General features: G+C 48.9%; 1 protein-coding gene across 2 annotated transcripts; it reads right to left on the reverse strand.

Moving 5' to 3' along the window:
- Positions 1–4,499: 4,499 nt before the first annotated feature.
- Cx3cr1 (C-X3-C motif chemokine receptor 1) lies at positions 4,500–18,962 on the reverse strand. 2 transcript variants are annotated; one of them, XM_052724355.1, is made up of 3 exons: positions 18,832–18,943; positions 10,738–10,874; positions 4,500–7,322 (listed from the first exon to the last, which is right to left on the reverse strand). In XM_052724355.1, the coding sequence occupies exon 3, from the start codon at positions 7,311–7,313 to the stop codon at positions 6,243–6,245; it is 1,071 nt and encodes a 356-aa protein (XP_052580315.1). In that variant the 5' UTR covers positions 7,314–7,322; positions 10,738–10,874; positions 18,832–18,943; the 3' UTR covers positions 4,500–6,242. The 2 variants fall into 2 exon arrangements, with proteins under 2 accessions (XP_052580315.1, XP_052580307.1); XM_052724347.1 differs by lacking the exon at positions 10,738–10,874 and having other exon boundaries at positions 18,832–18,962.
- Between the last annotated feature and the right edge of the window lie 675 nt (positions 18,963–19,637).

The following is a 19,637-nucleotide window of genomic DNA, read 5'->3' on the forward strand; positions in this document are numbered from 1 at the left end:
TCTGTCTCTACCCTTCATCTCTGGAGTTACAGATTCATGCCACCACACCCAGCTTTTACATGAATGCTGGAGAGCTGAACCCAGGTTCTCATTCGTACACAGCAAGTCCTTTACCCACCGAGTCACCTCCCCAGCCCTGGTCATTCTGTTCTTTGACCCAGTCTGTGCTGGGATACTGACATTGCTCATCGGTACTATCCTGGTGTGCATATTTCCTAGACTACACCACCCTGAGCCTGGTCCCTTCTATTAGAAACAAAAAGAGGCTGGGGGACTAGCTGTCCTCTAGCTCTTTGTAGTCCCATTATTCGGGGCAGTGCTTGTACTGGACCAACTCCTCTTGATCAATTTCTCTCTGGTCCCCAGAAACTCATTTGTGGGTGAGTCACAGTTTCATCTGTCCATTTTTAGAAAGGTGCAGTTGGGATTCTGCGTGTAGATGTGAGAGTAAAAACAGGACTTACAACGTGGGGAGGGAGGGAGAGTTTTGCAACACAAACCCCAAAGGAGAAGTGTGAGCCTCCTCAGCTTCCTCCTGACAGTGGGAATTAATGCCGACACAGCACTGGGGATGAGCAGGTGGCAAGAGTGAAAACCGGCTTTGTTGCCCCCGCCCGCCGGCCGCCAGGCAGCAGGAGGGTAGTGGCATGAGGTGCTTCTCCCTTCTGGGAGCAAGGGCGATGGGTGAAGGCCAGTGCTGGGGGAGTGACACCGCTCACCCTGCTGCCCTGCTGCGCAAACAGGGCTGCTCAGGTTTCTGGTCTTCCAAGCACCTGGGGCCTGCAGGGGAGCCAGACTTTTCACGCTCCTATTCCAAGCCAGGGCACCATTCCTCTCCCACTCTCCTGCGTCCTCTACAGCCCTTTCCCTCCTCTTCTTCAGCATGGCCGTGGGGCGGATGGAAAGGACTAATGAGAAAGAGAAAAGGGACCTGGAGAGAGAGCGCTCGTGTAACATGCACAGAGCCCTGACCTGAAGGCTCCCCACATCTCCCCAGCTGCCCTGTTTCCTAAGAAGTGTGTTCCCTGACACTTTTGCAGCTCACCCTCCCGCTGCAGGTGTGCTGGGTGGATGCAGGAGTGAAGGAGGACGGCGAAGGAGGCACAGAAGACAGCAGGCACTTGAGGGTCCTCCTAGCTGTCTCCTATCTCTGTGCAGTTGGCCTTCAAGGGTGCACTCTCCCTGTCCCCACTCACACCTCTGACAAACAGCCCCTCCCAGTCCTCATTTCCCACAGCTCCGTCCCCACCAGCCCCGGTGTCAGCCTCAGGCTCCCAACACTACCTCACAACCTTCCTGCCCCGGCTTCTCCTGGCCCTCTCCTCAGGCCTTCTGAGTGCAAGGCCACAGTCTGAGGAGTCAACGATCCTTTCCTCTTTGTCTTCTGTCACTCCATGTGGGACACATGGACACTCTTGTTCTGGTACTTCTCAGTCAGGGGCAGGGGAGTGTCTAGGTGCATGTACCTTACACACACACACACACACACACACACACACACACACACACACACACAGTCCCTGAGTGAGCTTGGACTGAAGTGAGTGCATTTGGCATTCAGCTCGAATGTTGGACAGCACCTGGGCATAGTTTTCCCTGGCATTTACTGTGTCTGTCTGAGGTCTGGGCCCTTCCCAAGGCTGCTGACTGCATTTGCCTCTGGGCATCCTGCGTCCTTTACTGATGACTCTTTGTGTGCATGCCATCTGTCATTAACTACAGTGATGTCACTGAGGGTTGCAGCACAGCCCACACCTGTGCGCACAGACTGACTCCATTAAGCCACAGTCTAGGCCACACGCCTCAGCCTTTCCGTGGCCAGGCCCCTGCAGACTCTCTTTCTCGGTTTTCTGTTACCTCTGCTCCTAGAGGCCTGATGGGCTGTACTGTGATCAAGATGAGGGAGGAAAGCAGGGCACGCTTTGAGGCTAGGCTCTGCCTTTTCAGGAGTCTACCATGGGTCCCGACTGGCCACCTTTCCCTTAGCTACGAAGTGCATTTTGGGGCTGGAGAAGTAACTTAGTCAGTAGAGTGCCTACTGTGCAAATTCAAGGACCTGGGTCTGACCCCAAGTGTGAAAGACTGGTGTGCACATGTCCTTGTACAGGGGAGTCGGAGACAGTGAGGTCTCTTGGGCTCCTGGCCAGCCAGCTTAGCTTAGTTGGTGAAACGCCATTAAGAGAGAAACTCAGACTGTCCCAAAAATCAAGGTGGATGACTCCTGGAATGAAACCAGAGATTGACCACACACACACACACACACACACACACACACACACACACATGCACACGCGCACACACACACACACACACACACACACACACACACTGCCCCAACCAACCCCTCACAAAGGACGGCTTAGCCAGGGGTTAGGGATTTAGCTCAGTGGTAGAGTGCTTGCCTAGCAAGTGCAAAGCCCTGGGTTTGGTCCTCAGCTCCAACAACAACAACAAAAAAAAAAGACAGCTTAACCAAAGCGTGCATCTGGACCCAGTTACTTCTGACCCTAAGAAAAACAAAGAGGCAAGGACAAGCTAGTAGGTGTGTCCTCCTGCAGAAAGGGAGAGTCAGGAAAAACAGGGTCACACTTGGCCTGAGCTTTCATAGCCGAATCTAGAATTGTCTTAATAACCCTCATGGTTCTAGGAGGTGGGAGTGCTCTGTGTTCCTTTCTGTCTGATAAGAACGTGGAGGCTCTGAGAGGGTAAGGAACTTGTTGGAAGACTTAGAGTAGTGTGCTGGGGTGTCACACATTTCCTGCCTCCAGAGTGCACTTCCATCTCCTGCACTTTGGAAGTCAGAGCTCAAAGGCAGCAGTAGGTCTGACCCAATTGTGTGCTGACAGCCAGTAACTTCAAATGTGTCCTTACCATGTGGGGATTTTCAGTGAATTCCTTTTGTTCATCCCATCCTGTCCTGCTCAGCAAAATGAATGAAAGAATACAGGATACTGATTTATTATTTTATTTTTATTGCAAGTGTGTGTGAGAGCACACGTACCACAGCATCTGTGTGGCGCTAAGTGGAAGTTGCTTCTCTTTGCACCACGTGAGTCCTGAGGATTGAACTCAGGTTGACAGGCTTGGTTGCAAGCCCCTTTATCTGCTGACCTATCTCACTTGCTCAGTGCAATTAGTTTGCTTGTAGAAAAGAAAATATTTGTTTCCCTAACTTTTGTTTCTCAGGCCAGAAGAATTCGTTCTTCCCCGCATTGGGAGTCCAGAAACAGTTTCAACTTTAATGAAAACTCTCGCGACTCGACAGTTGGAACGAGGACCCGGCATTGAAGGGGCAAAGGCTTGGACACCGGGAGCGGGGGGGGGGTGGGGTGGGGGTGGGGGTGGGAGGCGGGGGCGCGGGGTGGGGGGGTGGGGGCAACCTCTGCTAGCTGAGTTAACCTCACAGACAGCAGTGCTAGGCCAAGAAATGTCCTTCCAGCTGTGCGGTTAGCTGATGTTCTAAGAGCCTTGTGCCCTCACAGGAATTCACATCCATCCCTCCTGGCACCACAGACCCTTCTTTACCCGGAGACGCTCTTATCTGTACAGTCTCGGGGCTTGTGCTGTTATCTCTGAGCTATCATGGTCAAGCCTCTTCTGTCTACAGAAATCAAGCCCCACCGCACATCTTTAATCCCAGCACTCAGAGGCAGAGGCCGACAGATCTCTGCGTTCCAGACAAGCCAGGGCTACATAGTGAGACTCTATTCCAAAATATAAAATCATGGAGGGCAGAGGCATGGTCTCACTGCCTTGGAAACTTCTGTGGAGCTCAGCTCCTACGTCATATAGAAACGTGCTTCAAAAAGAGTTTGTAACCAACTGTCATCAAATGGAGGTCATACATGTGCATCAAAAACTAAGTGGGGGCTGGAGAGACGGTTCAGCGGACGAAGATGCTTGCCACCAAGGCTCACAACCTGAGTTTGATCCCAGGACCCACATGATGGAAGGAGAGCCCTGACTTCTGCAATTTGTTCTCTGAGTTCCTCTGTGTGCACAAACACATGTACACACACACACACACACACACACACACACACACACACACACACACACATAAATACCACTGATCAATCCATCAGGGTTAAAAACTTTCAAGAAAGCTGAAACAGCTCTTCCTGTGGTTGGCAGTCAAGGCGGTACTGCCGAGAGACAAGATGGCTGCCTCTGACCGACTTACGGACTTCATCACTGCCCAATAAGTCAAGATGACTGAGGACTAGTTGGCCTTCCCTATAGAACTTTGTATTTTTTTCTTTTTTTGAGTCACTGTCTCGATATGTAGACCAGGCTGGCCTTGAACTCACAGAGATCCACTTGCCTCTGTCTCATGAATGTTGCCATTTAAAGGGGTGGGTGGGTTTTGCTTTTTGATTAAATTGTATATACTTGGAGAGAAGAGCTGGAACATTCCCACACCCTTTGGTCTAGTTATTCCCATGGCAAAGAATTTATCTGATAGAAATAACTGAACAGGAAAAAGAAAATTCCACAGATTAGAGTGCTGTGAGATTTGTATTTGCTAAAAACAGGAAGGACACCAAATGTTTATTGACAGAATTACAAGTAAGCTAGACATAGTGTAGGTATGTCTAACTGTGTGACCCAGGACAGCGGTGAATATAGAGCAAAACCAAATCATAAATTTACTTAAGACACTTAAAAGATATTTTTGAAATTAAAAAGTTTATTTACTAAGCCTGACATGGTGGCACACACCTTTAATCCCAGCACTTGGGAGGTAGAGGCAGGTGTATTTCTGTGAGTTCAAGGTGAGCCTGGTCTACATAGACAGTTTTAGAACAGCCAGGGTTACACAGAGAGAGCCTGTCTTGAAAAACTAAAGTTTTTTTTTTTAACTTATTTTATGTGCATGTATGTCTGTTCACCATGTGCATGTCTGGTGCTCTCAGAAACCAGAAGAGGGTGTTGGATCACCTGGAACTGGAGTTATAGACTGTTGTTAGACACTCTATGGGTACTGGGATTGAATCGCCCACTCCCCAGTTCTCTGGAATAGCAGCCAGTGCTCTTATCCACTGAGCCATCTTTCCAGTCCCCCCACTTTGGAAACTCAATTTTGAGGTTCTCAATTGTGACCTTTGTAGAAGACAGCATCATGTTGCAATGTTAAAACACTGGACAAGCCTGTGAGAGACATGACTCAGTCTGTCATCCTTGAAACAAACATGTAGACTGCCAAGGAGATATCAGACACACCACAATGAGCCACATGCCACAACTTCCTCAATGAGGCCACCATCTGGGAAAGACTTCTAAAATGGTTATTACAGTGCCACACAGGAACAGAGAGCAATTTGGAATCCAGTTTTTTTTAAAAAAGCAAGTTACAAAACTATACTGTCCCGGAATTCTCAGTCAGACTATAAATGAGGCCCGAGTCAGTAAATGCAGGCGTGAAGGCACTCCTGTGGTTAGATCATAAGTGATGCTTTCAGGATGGGGGACAGAAAGTAAGCTGCTCTCATAGCCTGGGTCTTGCACTGGCAGCAGAGACATAGTTGTGGCTCTGCAGATCTAGGTATTGTTGGGCTGGCAGTAGACACAGGCTAGTTATTGAGGGGAGAGCCTGAGTCAGTCCCAGACTCCTTTTCTGTCTCATCAGGGTTGTTCCCATCCTCCAATTTATAGAAATAGTCTCCCTCAATCTCTAACCTTGAGATTCCAACAATATCTTAGATCAGTTCTATTTTCAATACCACTACCTAGTCAAGGGACGGGACGGGACACAACTTGGCCAATGGAAGCCCTTCCCTGGGAATGTTGACCTTGAAATCAGAGAGAGATGAGGTCCTTCTCTGATGATAAAGCTATGGAATGTGGACCTGGATTACCCGTCACTACTCAAAGATCTGAAGGTCAGAGAGGGGATGGTCTAGCTAGATTCAATCCTTGATTTCCACTCAGTCTGAGTATTTAGTCACTCCTTTATCCACATGGTCATGTGGATAACCCTCACCAACTCTTTTGTAATTAGTTGGGTTAGAACCTTTGTCTCTTGTAAGCCCTGATGATCAGCATTTGCACTAAGAGTGATGTGTGTGTCTTTCAAGAACTGAACAGAAAATTTTCAAAAACACTGTGGGGCTGTTTTGTCGGCATCTGGTACATATTTCTTGCACATAAGACACAACAGGAAAAATAGGTCTGTCCTCATTACAGTGGGTCAGAGTCAAGAACTCTGGGTTCTGAGTGGAGTCAGGCTCATGAAGACCCTTTCAGAGCAGAAGAGAGCCCTCTCCCTCACTTGTGTAACGAGTAAAGCTGCTCAGGATGCTATCCTGCCTGCTCCTCTGAGATTCTGGCGTGAAGCTGACGTGGACGGAACGACCGCACAGGACAGCCAGGCACTTCCTGTACAGGTGTCCCAGGTATCTCCTGAACTTTTCCCCAGCGAAGGCGTAGATAAAGGGGTTGAGGCAGCAGTGGCCAAACGCCACTGTCTCTGTCACGCTGAGGGCCAACCTCAGGCCCCTCTTCACGTCACAACTAGGGAAGAAGTTGTAGAATTTGAGAGTCTCCATGAAAATCACGATGTTGTAGGGTGTCCAGAAGAGGAAGAAGACCACCACCACAAGCAGGATGAGTCTGATGGCTCTGGCTTTCTTGCGATTCTTACAGGAAAACAAGGTCTGGATGATTCGGAAGTAGCAAAAGCTCATGATAAGCAGGGGCAGCGCGAAGCCCAGGATGTTGACTTCCAAATTTCGGAGCACGGGCCAGATTTCCTGGAGGACTTGGGGGTAGTCACCCAGACATTCGTTTTCCTTTCTCTTTGTGAACATGAACTGGGGTGCCGCCACCAAGATGGCTGCTGCCCAGACGCCCAGGCTGATGGTGACACCATGCTGCACTGTTCGGTTGTTCATGGAGTTGGCGGCCAGGACAATGGCCAGATACCTATCGATGCTGATGACCGTAATGAAGAATATACCCCCGAAGAAGCCGATGAAGAAGAAGGCAGTGGTGAGCTTGCACACAGCATTGTGGAGGCCTTCCTCGTTGATGACATAGTGAGTCCAGAAGGGCAAGGTGGCCACGAAGAGCAGGTCACTGAAGGCCAGGTTTAGGAGGTAGATGTCGGTGATGCCCTTGGGCTTCCGGCTGTTGGTGAGGGCGAGTACCACCAACAGATTTCCCACCAGACCAAAGGCGAAGACGAGGGAGTAGAAAATGGACAGGAAGATGGTCCCAAAGTCCACAATGTCACCTACATAACAGGCTTCTGCAAAATCATCATACTCAAAGTTCTCGTATTCTGGGTCCAATTTAGGGAAGAAGGTGGGCATGGCGAGGTCCTGGAACAGAGGGGGAGACATTAGCCTTAGAGGATTGCAGTTCTCTCTGGCTGTCCGGAGCAAACAGGAAGAAACAAACACTGACTGGTGGTTTACTACATTTCACCCTCACTCATGCTATCTTTTAAAACATTTATTTTTATTTTTGAAACAGAGTCTCAATATGCAGCCATGACTGCCTTGGAATGAAATACATAGACCAGATTGGCCTGCATCTCACAGAGATCTGTCTGCCTCTGCTTCCTGAGTGCTGGGATTAAAGGCGTGAGCCCACACCACACTGGCTGCTTTTTTAAAAAAAAATGTATTTTATTCAAAATTATGTGTTATGTGTGTTTGTGTGTGGGAAGGTACATGTGTGAATGCAGGTACTTGTTGAATCCTGACGAGGACATTGGATCCCCCGGAGTTGGAGTTACAAGTGGTTTGGGGCTACCCTGACATGGGGCTACCCTGACATGGGGCTACCCTGACATGGGGCTACCCTGACATGGGGGCTACCCTGACATGGGGATACCCTGACATGGGGCTACTCTGACATGGGGCTACCCTGACATGGGGCTACTCTGACATGGGGCTACCCTGACATGGGGCTACTCTGACATGGGGCTACCCTGACATGGGGCTACCGTGACATGGGGGCTACTCTGACATGGGGCTACCCTGACATGGGGCTACTCTGACATGGGGGCTACCCTGACATGGGGCTACTCTGACTGCACTTGTATCTCTTCACTCTCTGATGAGATTTAGAATTACCATGGAAACAGAAATCATGGCATAACTGTGAGGGATTTGATTCATTTATTTATAATATTTATAAAGATTTGTTTATTTTATGTGTACACATGTGTGTGCCTGATGTCCAAACCAGAAGAGGGTGTTGGATTCCCTGAAACTTAACTTGAGTTACAGATGGTTGGGATCCACCATGTGGGTGGTGGGAATTGAACCCAGGTCCTCTGGAAGAGCAGCCAGTGCTCTAAACTGCTGAGCCATCTCTCCAGCCCCATGTGAGGGATTTTAACAAGGGAGAAAGACCTACTCTAGCCAGGCGGTGGTGGCACATGCCTTTAATCCCAGCACTTGGGAGGCAGAGGCAGGTGGATCTCTGAGTTTGAGGCCAGCCTGGTCTACAGAGCGAGTTTCAGGACAGCTAGGGCGATACAGAGAAACCCTGTCTTGAAGAACAAACAAACACCCCACTCTAAATGTAGATGGAGCCATTTCACGGGCTGGGTCCTAAACCTCACAGAAAAGGAGATAATGAGCCGAGCTTCAGCACATCACTCTGCTTTCCAATTTACAGGTGCATTGTGAGCAGCTGACACCCCCGCCACCATGGCCTCCCACCTGCTACCAGAACAATCCTGTCAAATGGTAAGCCACGTCCTCTAGAGGAGGAAGATTCACGCCTGCTGAGCTCAGAAAGTGCTGTCAGGCGGTGTTCAGTACTGAATGCTCGAATGTTGCTAAATCACAGAGATGCTTTCCTCAGAGAAAAAAGCCTGCAGCCTGGAGTCAATAATGAGCGCCATCACAGACAGCCTCAGCCTAGTCCTTCACAGCAGAGCCTGTAACTTCTTCCTCCCGTAAGCCTCTTCTTGTCCGGTATTTGGTCACCAGCCATGAGGAAAATAACCAGTGTAGTTCCACACTCCTGTTTCATGGTACCCAGGACTTTAGGTTTAATACTGTGTGGGAAATGCCTTCATCACAATAGCACTGGGTTGGCCATCTCACAGCCTGAGGTGGAGAGGAAGCTTTGTTGTGACCCGGGCTCTGTGCTCACAGAAGGGCTAGCTGACCCCAGGCAGAGGATGGGTTCAGCCAGCCTGCTGTACTTGGTTTGAGTGTCTAAGCTATCAGGATGTTCCCAGCCCCAACCTACTCCCTATTCTTTCTCCTATTTCCTCATGGGCAAGAATGGGAAAAGAGGACATTTTTTCACAGGTTGGGTAATAAGACGCGTCCTCTTCCCGTTTGCTTCCCAGCCAGGATGTGCTGGTTGCTCACTCCATACTGCTCCTCTGGGCATCCTCTTCTGTCTCTTAAACCGCAGACAGAACCCTCAGAAGTCTGAAGGCATCTCAGAGCACACTTCCTCAATGCCATTGCCCTTTCCCCATTGAAATGGAAAGCAAAGCTCATGGTTTTAACAGAAGTTTCCAAACCCACTGCACCCTGCTCAAGATGGTCCCACCCACGGCTCCTTCCTGTATCACCTGCCTGTGAATTCTGCATCTCAGCCAGCCTCTTGTGTGGTGGACTGGGCCGGGCTGTCTGCTCTGGACCACTCACACTGTGATGGAGGGAAAGCAGACGCGTTCTTTGCTCCAAGCTGCAGGACCTTTTTTCTAATATATAATGGTATAATAAGGTAACAACAGAACCTCTGCTGTCGCGTTTCTCAGCAGCATTCAAGCTGGTCATTACCAGCCGCTGCCTCACAGGCTCTCTAATCTCTGCAGCTGTCACCTCAGGACCAAGGACACAGCTGTGTGGTTAGAGTGCTTGCCTAGAAAGCACAAAGCCTTGGGTTCAGTCTGCATCATTGCACTAACTAAGCTTGCTAGGGTATGCTTGTAATTCCAGCAACTGGGAGATGGAGGCAGGTGGTCAGAGTTCAAGGTTACCTTACCTCACTTTATCTGCATAGTAAGCTTCAGTTCAACCTGGATATTTGAGACTTTGTTTCAAAAATAAGCTAGTAAGTCAATAAATAAATAAATACCCCCCCAAAAAAAACCCCATGTAATTTCATATGTATAGAGTTGACAGATAAGCGAGCAGGAATTGTTACTTAGCCCCTGGGGCTTGTAAACGAGGCTTATCTTCCCTAACACGGGAAGGTGTGCCATGCGGCAATATGAAAGCAGACCCTTAGACGTCATAAATGAGGGACCCCAGGAAGTCACTTTCTTCCTCCTTCTCCCTGTGTGAAAAGTTAGCAAAGCTGACCTCAAGAGGAGCCCAAACCAGGACACACTGTTCTGCCTCTATGTGCCTGGGTTCTGTCTGCCAGCCCCACAGCTTCTGTGAACTAATAGAGGGTGAACTTGGAGCCTTTGGGCTTGATGTGGGGGGGTCCCTCTGCAAGACTGGGTTCCATCTCCTGATTGACCATGAGCTGTTTTAAGGAGAGAGCCTGTTCCAATGTGTTACTCCTAGCAGACACTTGCAGAGTCCTTCCAACCTTTAGACACATCCGAGCTAGCTGTGGAGTCTCACGTATTGTCGGACCCTGGGCACTGTGGAAATGTGGTATTTAAAAATATTATTTTTTTCCACTGACATGAAAAGTACCCCATTTCCTGCTTATTTTGAAAGTGGAGGAGAGAGAGTCGCTCTTTATGACGCTCTCTGTTCAGTCCAGACAGAACGAACTGAACCACAGTGAATCTGAAAGACAAACCTGCTTCAGGACAAACCCCGAGATCCATGTAAGGCCCCATGGACACGGACGCTGCCATTTGTGAAAAGGTTGGAAGAGATTGTGTGTCTGAGTCTCTCCGGAGGGATAAGCTAGCGGTAGGGCATCAATCCTGGAGGCTAAAGGAGAGGGAAAAGGAGATGAAGTTTTTACCACACACACTTGGATGTTTTTCTTAGCCATGTAAGTATTCTCCAATTGGAAAATATTTTAATTGATTGACTTTCAATTTTAAAAATCAACAAAAATATGGATTTTATGAAAAGCTAAAGTAAGTAATAATACAATGACAAGTTCCAAGAAAGTGCCACCTTCCAGTTGTCTGCCATCTGGAGAATTGTGCAGGGAATGCAGATATCTTTTGTAGCTGTGGGTCCTGGGCCCTTAGACCTGACAGTCCTGCAGGTAGCCGGTGGGCAGAATGAATGTGTGAGCCAGTGAATGAGTAAAAGCAAGACCTAGAGGACTAAGGTAAGCCTCAGCATGTGGGGCCCCAGCAGGCCTGGCCAGGCTCCACAGCTGGAACAGTGTGGGAAGGATTCTCTCTCACTCATCACAGTGGCCATGTCTGTTGGTGGGACAGACATTCGTGCCAGAAATCTCAGCAGTGTCTGTGTCTTCTAGGCAACTTATGAGAAGCTGCATGAGTCAGAGGTGACACACTTGTACATCTCTTTTATCTACCTGGGCTTGTAGGCTGTGTCGGCTCAAACCCAGTGTCAGCAGATGAGCCCCAGAGCATGAGGATTCCACTCGAGCTGAAACCTCATATCAGCGAAGAACACTCCCTTCGCTTGACTCATTCTCCAACCTCATAGCCAGAGCAAAGGAACCTTCTGGTCTGATCTGAGCAAGCCTTTTTTTTTTTTCTTCTGGGTCCTCTGAGATAGTTAGAGGATTGGGAGGTGAACCTGAAGATAGGGCTTCCTGGCAGCAGAGAGAGTACAGCCAGGAATCCAGGCTGATCTTCAGTTTGAGGCCAGCCTGGGCTACATAATGAGGCAAAGGCCAGCCTGAGGTCATAGGCCTGCCCCATGGCAGTTAACCTGAGGTTTTACTAACTGATATTGAACTGTGTAGTCTGAGTTGAGCCCAGAAGCAGAGCTTGGAATGTTCTAGATCAGCAGTTCTCATCCTGTGGGTCTCCTAAGACCATCAAGAAACAGATATTTACATTACAATTTCTAACAGTAGCAAAATTATAGTTATGAAGTAGCAACAAAATAATGTTATGGTTAGGGGTCACCACAGCATGAGAAACTGTACTAAAGGGTCTCAACGTTAGGGAGGTTGGGAACCACTGCTCTTGATCCAGACAGAAATGATTTCTGTGTGACCCACTTTCTAAAACTCCCTTCTCACTCTCACTGTCCATCCTGGTCATCCTTTCTCATGCCCACCCCCTTATTCTTAGCTTCCCTTGTGCGTGGGGTGGGGGCACTTTCACCGGCGGCTTCCAATCAGTTCCCTGTCTCTTTACTTCCCTTCCCCTTAGGTGGCCAAGTTCTTTTCTTCTTGCTGGCATTTTTTTATGATGTGCCCCTCTCTTTTGCCTCCACATCCTGGTTACTGATTTTTAAATCCAGGGTCTCTCTTTAGATCTTCACTCTCCTGGGCCCCTCAGTGTGGCTTTTTTTTTTGGGGGGGGGGGTTTCGAGACAGGGTTTCTCTGTGTAGCTTTGCGCCTTTCCTGGAACTCACTTGGTAGCCCAGGCCGGCCTCGAACTCACAGAGATCCGCCTGGCTCTGCCTCCCGAGTGCTGGGATTAAAGGCGTGCGCCACCACCGCCCGGCTCAGTGTGGCTTTTTAGTTTGTTCCGAGGACTGAGCTCGGGTCCCAGGCTTGCAGAACAAGTGTTCTGCTGACAGAGCTGTGGCTCCAGTCTCTGGCAGTCCTATTTTCTTTTTCTTTTTTTTAAGCACACATGTCTCAGGGCACAGAGGGAGCAGGGGCTGCAGCAGGAAGGACATTTCACAATTTCCACCCAGTTTTCTGTGCAAGTTAGCTGACTGATGGACCTCTGCTTCTATAGCTGTGAGCTCATGTATCGTGACAGCGTTACCCAGCAGGGTTTAGCCCACATCAAAGGTACAAGCCAAAAAATACCACCAAGGGAAATCTAAGCAAAAACTACAGAAGCCCCTGGGTAAAGGAGTTACATCCTTCGAAACATGCCATTATTAGGGGTTTGACACTTCTCCTCCCTTTTCCTCTTTAAAACACTATGTGGTATTTGTTTATTTCTATCAAAATAAACTGCGAAAATTTAAAAACAAATGTTTTAACACTTTTTTAAGTAATGGAGAAACAGCCTTTTTTTTTTTTTTTTTTTTTTTTGGATTTTTTCGAGACAGGGTTTCTCTGTGTAGTTTGGTGCCTGTACTAGATCTTGCTCTGTAGACCAGGCTGGCCTTGAACTCACAGAGATCTGCCTGGCTCTGCCTCCCGAGTGTTGGGACTAAAGGTGTGCGCCACTACCGCCTGGCAGAACAGCCTTTTAATAATAAGAGAGGGTCTCATACTATCACTCATACTGACCCAGACTCCCTATTTAGCCTCAGTTGGCCTCAAACTCATTGTAATCCCCCTGCCTGAACCTCCTGACTATTGGTATTAAAGGTGCCAGCCACCAAGCTCACGTTAAGTCACGTAGAGTGCATGAGCAAGTTCTCACGCTCACAGACAGGCTCTAGGGAAACCGGGAATGTTGAGTACACAGCTTCTGTCTGCAGTGGAGAGATGTGGATGCCTGTTTTCCACCCAGAAGGCTGGGAATGGATGTAGCATAGGGGTCACCAACCTCTACAGTACATGTGACATCTCCCCTAAGGATGGCTCCTATTGTCTGAGAAACAAAGATAAAGATAAAGGTCTAGGGAGGGAGAGCCTGGGATGAACATACTAGTTGGGGAATTTGGGTGTGGCCTGACCTTACAGATAAGTACAGGTCACCAGGCTACTAACTATATCCATTCCAATTCAAATTGTATATGAGTTCATTATGCTGCATAAATTTTGGGTCAGATTAATTTTGGTGTGTGATTTGAAAAAAATTATTTGCAAAGTTTTGTATAATAAAGTGTAGCTTTTGTTGTTGTTTTGTTTTTGAGACATAGTCTCTTTATGTAGCCCAGGCTGTTGTCCTCGAAATGTAGACCTGGTTGGCCTTGAGCTCACAGGGATCCTTCTGCCTCTTGAGTGTTGGGATTAAAGGCATGCACCACTATCCCTGGGCTATAAAATTTACTTTTTAAAAAAGAAAAGCTAGCCAGGTGGTGGCGGTGGTGGCGGTGGCGGCGGTGGCGGCGGTGGCGCACGCCTTTAATCCCAGCACTTGGGAGGCAGAGACAGGTGGATCTCTGTGAGTTCGAGGCCAGCCTGGTCTACAGAGTGGGATCCAGGACAGGCACCAAAACTACACGGAGAAACCCTGTCTCCAAAAACAAAAACAAGAAAGGAAGAAAGGAAGGAAGGAAGGAAGAAAGAAAAGCTAAGCTCACGCCTTTAATCCCAGCACTCGGGAGGCAGAGGCAGGTGGATCTCTGTGAGTTCAAGGCCAGCCTGGTCTACAGAGCAAGATCCAGGACAGTCAGAGCTACACAGAGAAACCCTGTCTTGAACCTGCCCCCCCCCAAAGTATTTGTTGTCAAAAAACCCACACAAATAACAACAAAAACAAAAACCCAGCCAATCGGTGAGCTGGCTCAGTGGGTGAAGGCGTTTGACGGGAAGTCTGACGACTCAAGTTCAGTCCGTGGAGTGAACGGAACGCACTTGGTGAGGAGAACTGACTCTGGGAGCTGCCCACTGACCTCAACACACACACTGGGATACACATAGCTGCACATGCATGCACACACATAACTACTAATGTAATAAAGGAATTTAAAACCATTCTATTTCAACGTGTTGTCTAGGGATCGCTTCTTTGATGGGGGTCAAGCTACGAAGGAAAAGCAGGGAAATAAACAGTGTGTAAGTCAGGATTGTGTTAACACGTAGAAAGGAGACTGTGGTCAGGCAAGGGTGTGAGGGAGGCTGTGGGGGTCCTAGCAAGGTTCTTTTCATGGTGTGGTGTACGGTGTGTGGATGCATGTGTGTGGATGTGTTATGTGTATATGTGGTTTGTGCATGTGTGTGGTCTATGCATAGGTATGATATGTGTGTGAATGTGTGTGTGTGTGGGAGTATGGGGATGTAAGTGTGTTTGGTGTATGTGTACCTACTTGTGCATGTGGTGTGTGGTCTATGCATAGGTATGATATGTGTGTGTGTGTGTGTGTGTGTGTGTGTGTGTGTGTGTGTGTGTGATGAGTATGGGGATGTAAGTGTGTTTGGTATGTGTGTACCTACTTGTGCATGTGTGTGGTCTATGCATAGGCATGATATGTGTGTGAATGTGTGTGTGTGTGGAGTATGGGGATGTAAGTGTGTTTGGTATGTGTGTACCTACTTGTGCATGTGTGTGGTCTATGCGTAGGTATGATATGTGTGTGTGGGGAGTATGGGGATGTAAGTGTGTTTGGTGTATGTGTACCTACTTGTGCATGTGTGTGGTCTATGCATAGGTATGATATGTGTGTGTGGGGAGTATGGGGATGTAAGTGTGTTTGGTGTATGTGTACCTACTCATGCATGTGTGCTATTTTTCAGCACTTTCTACCTTCTCTCTTGAGACAAGGTCTCATTGTCCTGGAAGTTTCTGGGGAGTCCAGGCTGACTGGCCCATGAGCCCCAGGGATCATCTCTGCCTCCTCAGTATTCGAATCATTAGTGTGCACTGCTGCACCAGGGGTTTTTATGTGAGTTCTGGGGATGGAACTTGGGCCTTGGAGCTTGCAAGGCGGGTAGCATATTATGAGCCCCCAGGAGGAGAGGTAGACCCCAGATTCAATCAGAAACCCTAGGCTTCCTTTGGTTTTTCTTGGCAGGAAATGACGTGAGTGACATAAGCATCTCCCGCTTCTGAGACTCCTGGGCACTAGTATGATCGAGGCTGGCTAGGGCCCTGGCTCCATCGCCCTGGCTCCATCACCCTGGTCCCACTCCTCACCAGCCTGGTTTGGAACAGTGTGTGAGTTCGAAGCTCATCCCTAAGGGCCTGGTTTGGAAGTCTTCAGGCTTAGGACTCTGGGCTGGAGGCTGGGTTGGGGAGGTACAAGTAGATGTTCTGGACCACAAGAAAAGTTGGTTTGGGAAGACCATGCCTGACATGGCCATCCTGGCACAGCTCGCTTGAGAGAGGAAGGAACTAGGACTTGTTTTTGAAGTGGACCAGCTCTAGCATGATGTCTTTTCTCCTGTTCCTGTGCTTTGGGGTCCTTAACAGCCTCCTTTGAAAGTCGTCAGTGATTTTAAGATCCCTAAAGTCACGGAGCTTCACTTTCCCTGAAGTAGCAGACATATATTGTTTTTAAAAGCAAATCTATTTATTTACTTATTATTTATATGTATGTGTGCACGTAATTGCACATGCTGCAACATGTGGTCAGAGTTCATCTTGAGGGAGTCGGTTCTTTCCTTCTACCATGCATGTCCCGGGATCAAACTCAGGGAGTCAAGCTTGGCAACAGGTGCCTGGTCCACCGTGCTGGCCCATATTGTTTTTAAGCACCAAAGAAGGTCCAGTCAGTGTGTGCAGGACTTTATACACCACTCCCTAACCTTCACAATGCACTCCATTGCCTGGGTCCCACCACTGGAAATCAGGAAGCTGGGTCAGCATGGTCGGTGATGTGCAGCACTGTCAAGGGCCGGGTCAGGACTATGTCCCAAGGCCTCTCTCTGCAATGGGTCAGCCAAAGTGCAGGGAGGGCAGGTTTTAAGCAGAACAGGATTGGGTAGGTTCTACCCAGGAAACAGGGGTGTGTGAAGGCCAGGTTAGTCAGACTACATTTGGGCTGGAACTATTTTCTGCCCCAGCATCCTCCATAAAACCTAAGCCAAGCAGAGGGGCGAGGGAAAGAGGAGGCAGGTGCACAGGATTCAGGTAAACTTGCAGGATTCCTACTTCCTCTCAGGAAGCTTCTAAGAGCTGCAGGCAGTCTCTAAGGAGAGGAGTCTTACTTCCTGTAGCTGCCTACAGTGGGTGCAAGGAGCTCTCAGGAGGCAGCTTTCATGAGTGGGCACCCCACTGGGGTGAGCTTGGGCTAACTCAAGAGCATGCTCCTGCAGTGACCCTATAGACTTACTGCTTCACCAGACTAGCCTTGGGTATGGGGTTGTTCCTGCTGCCCAGGGGCCATCTCTGTGGCAAATGACGTTTGTTTATCTCTGTCCCAGAAGTCACTGAACACCCCCTCCCGGGGCCGTTTCTGTTTTCCAGAAGGCCCTGAGTCCAGTCACTGCCCCCACCCTGCTGACTCTCATAGGTGTCCGGGGCTCAACAGGTCAGGGCTTGCTCCGTCCTGCTTCCTCTCAGTAGGCTCAGGTCCTCTCATGACCTGTGCCTGAGCAGAGTGCTTTCTTATGGTCTGAGTGTCTTTACATTGAACTGAATTTCTTCCTACCTCAAGTATTGTATTTCAAGTAGTGGAGACAGGAAAAAAAAAATTAGGGGAATTTGGTGGGAAGGAGGGAGAGAGGAAGGGAGGAGGGATGAGGGAGGGAGGAGGGAGGAAGAAGGGAGTGAGGAAGGGGGGAGGGAGGGAGGAGGAGGGAGGGAGGGAGTAAGGAAGGGGGAAGGAGGGAGGGAGGAAGGAGGAAAATCCTCAACTCTCAGCCTTTCTCTGGACTCTGGCTATAATCGCCCAGAGCAAGGCTGCAGGCACTTGGGATCTGTGTTTGCCAGAAGACAACACAGTCACTGAGGAAAAGCCAGCTGCAGCTGTCCTCAGGGGCGTCCGGAAGGGTCTGTCTGTGTCAAGCAGGAAAAGGTCTGTTCTTACTGTTTCCTTCCAAAGGCCACATTTCCTAGTGGCTCAGATGACTGAGCCCTGAGCCATGGTTATGAGCATTTATGAAACTGAGAAAAGACTTTGTGCCCAGTTTATTATAAATGCCATAAACGTTCATTATAACAACTGGAGAAGTTACCAAAATGGCATTTGAGAAAAGGAAAAAAAATAATCCATAAAACTATGCAACTTTGCGAATTCAGGCAATACTCTTTCAGTTTTTCTCCATATAAATGCATATTTATAGTAAAAATGCTGAAGTCATTTCGAATCATTATCATCAGTATTGTTATTGGAGATAGGGTCTCATAAAGCCCAGGCTGGCCTCAAAATTCCTATGGAGCATGGATGCCCTTGAGCTCCTGACCCTCCTGCCTTTACCTCCTGAGTGCTGGGATCGCAGGTCGAGCCACCATGCCTGATTTATGTGGTCCTGGGGACTGGACTCAGGGCTTCTTGCACACTGGGCGGGCACTCTGCCACCTGAGCTACATGTTCAGCATAGCGACTTTGTTTTTATACGCTGGAGCCTGTATACAGCGCAGGGGAACCGCTGAGCTCCTGCCCCTCAGTTCTCGGGATTATCAACTCACAGTTAATATTTCATCTAGCTCCTACTTCATGGCTAAATTAGACGGCTAATTTCATCTATAAACACTCAAATGTGGGTCTCTGAAGAATAAGCGCTTTTTAAAAAAAGAAATAAAAACCATCAACGCTAGTTTTTGTAGTTGTTATTGTTTGTTTAAGATGGAGTCTCACACTAAAGCCCAAGCTGGCCAGAACTCACGACTGCTCTCAAATTTATAGCAATTCTCCTGCTTCAGCTTTCTAAGTGCTGGGATTAGAGCATGAACCAAAAAGTCTGACTGACAGTATGAATTTTAATCTTTAAGAGCACCAATATTTCCTATTACCCAAATGTGATTTTGTATCGGCTCCTTCCGCCCCTTTCTGGTAGTGTTCAGCCTGAACCTTTCTCCACAACCCTAAAATGGAATTGCTCACACTTCACGTTGTGAGTGTTCAAAAGGTCTAATTGTAGACTTCCCATCCTCCACACCCCACCCCTGTTTTATCTGCATCTTCAGGAAAATGGACACAGAAGGCAAACACATCAGGTCCCTGGCTGGCCTGACTTGCCTCACCCCAGGTGTGGGAGGAGTCCTCTGCACTTACCTGGGCAGATAGGAACGGAACTTGTGCAGGAAATGCCAGTCGGTCCCCCAGTCCCACACAAACTCCACCAGACGCCAATACTTCCCTCTCTCTGAGGGCATCTTTATTTGTGAAGTTAGCCAATAGCATCTGGTTTCCTGTGAGGTAGCCTATCTACAGATGCTGTGGCAAGCAAGCTCAGAAGCTCCAGGCTGGACCAGTTATCACAAGGGAGCCTGCATTTCAAGTCTAAGGGGCTGCTGCCTGGGGCAGACCTGGGGATGGCTGGGGGCTGTGTCATATATCCCCAGCGAGATGACAGTCTGCAGCTCTGGAGGCCAGCAGAACACAAGCCAGGCCTCAAGCTCTCATTAATAGGGGTCTCAGGCAAGCTGTGAGAGCCCCTCAACTCTCCATCCATCTTAGAAAGCATCTGGTACCCACTGGGCAGCCCTGGGCATAGGCTCCCTGACCTTTCACTTCAGCAAGGTCTACTGCCCGCCTGTGCCTGCCTGCCGAGGCACACACTGTGGGGAGGTTCTCAGGAGGCTGTTTTTGAGGTAGGAGCACCACACTAAAGTGCCTGCCCACCACAGGCACCCCATCTGCCCACCTTCCCCTGCAGAGGCCAAGAGCCCTCACAGACTCTGACACTGGCCCTTTCCCTAGGCCCCAGCAGCTAGGTCTGGGGTACCCAACATCAGCTCCTTGTCCTCACTCTGCCCCGTGTCAGCTCTTGATTTTTGTTTTTTATTTTTATTAATTCTTTGGAAATTCACACTTGGTATGTGGATCATGTTCATCCTTCCGCCTACCTCCTCCCAGAT

This window comes from Peromyscus californicus, unplaced genomic scaffold, assembly GCF_007827085.1.
Source record: "Peromyscus californicus insignis strain IS unplaced genomic scaffold, ASM782708v3 Scaffold_11__1_contigs__length_118956290, whole genome shotgun sequence".
NCBI classification, from domain to species: Eukaryota; Metazoa; Chordata; class Mammalia; order Rodentia; family Cricetidae; genus Peromyscus; species Peromyscus californicus.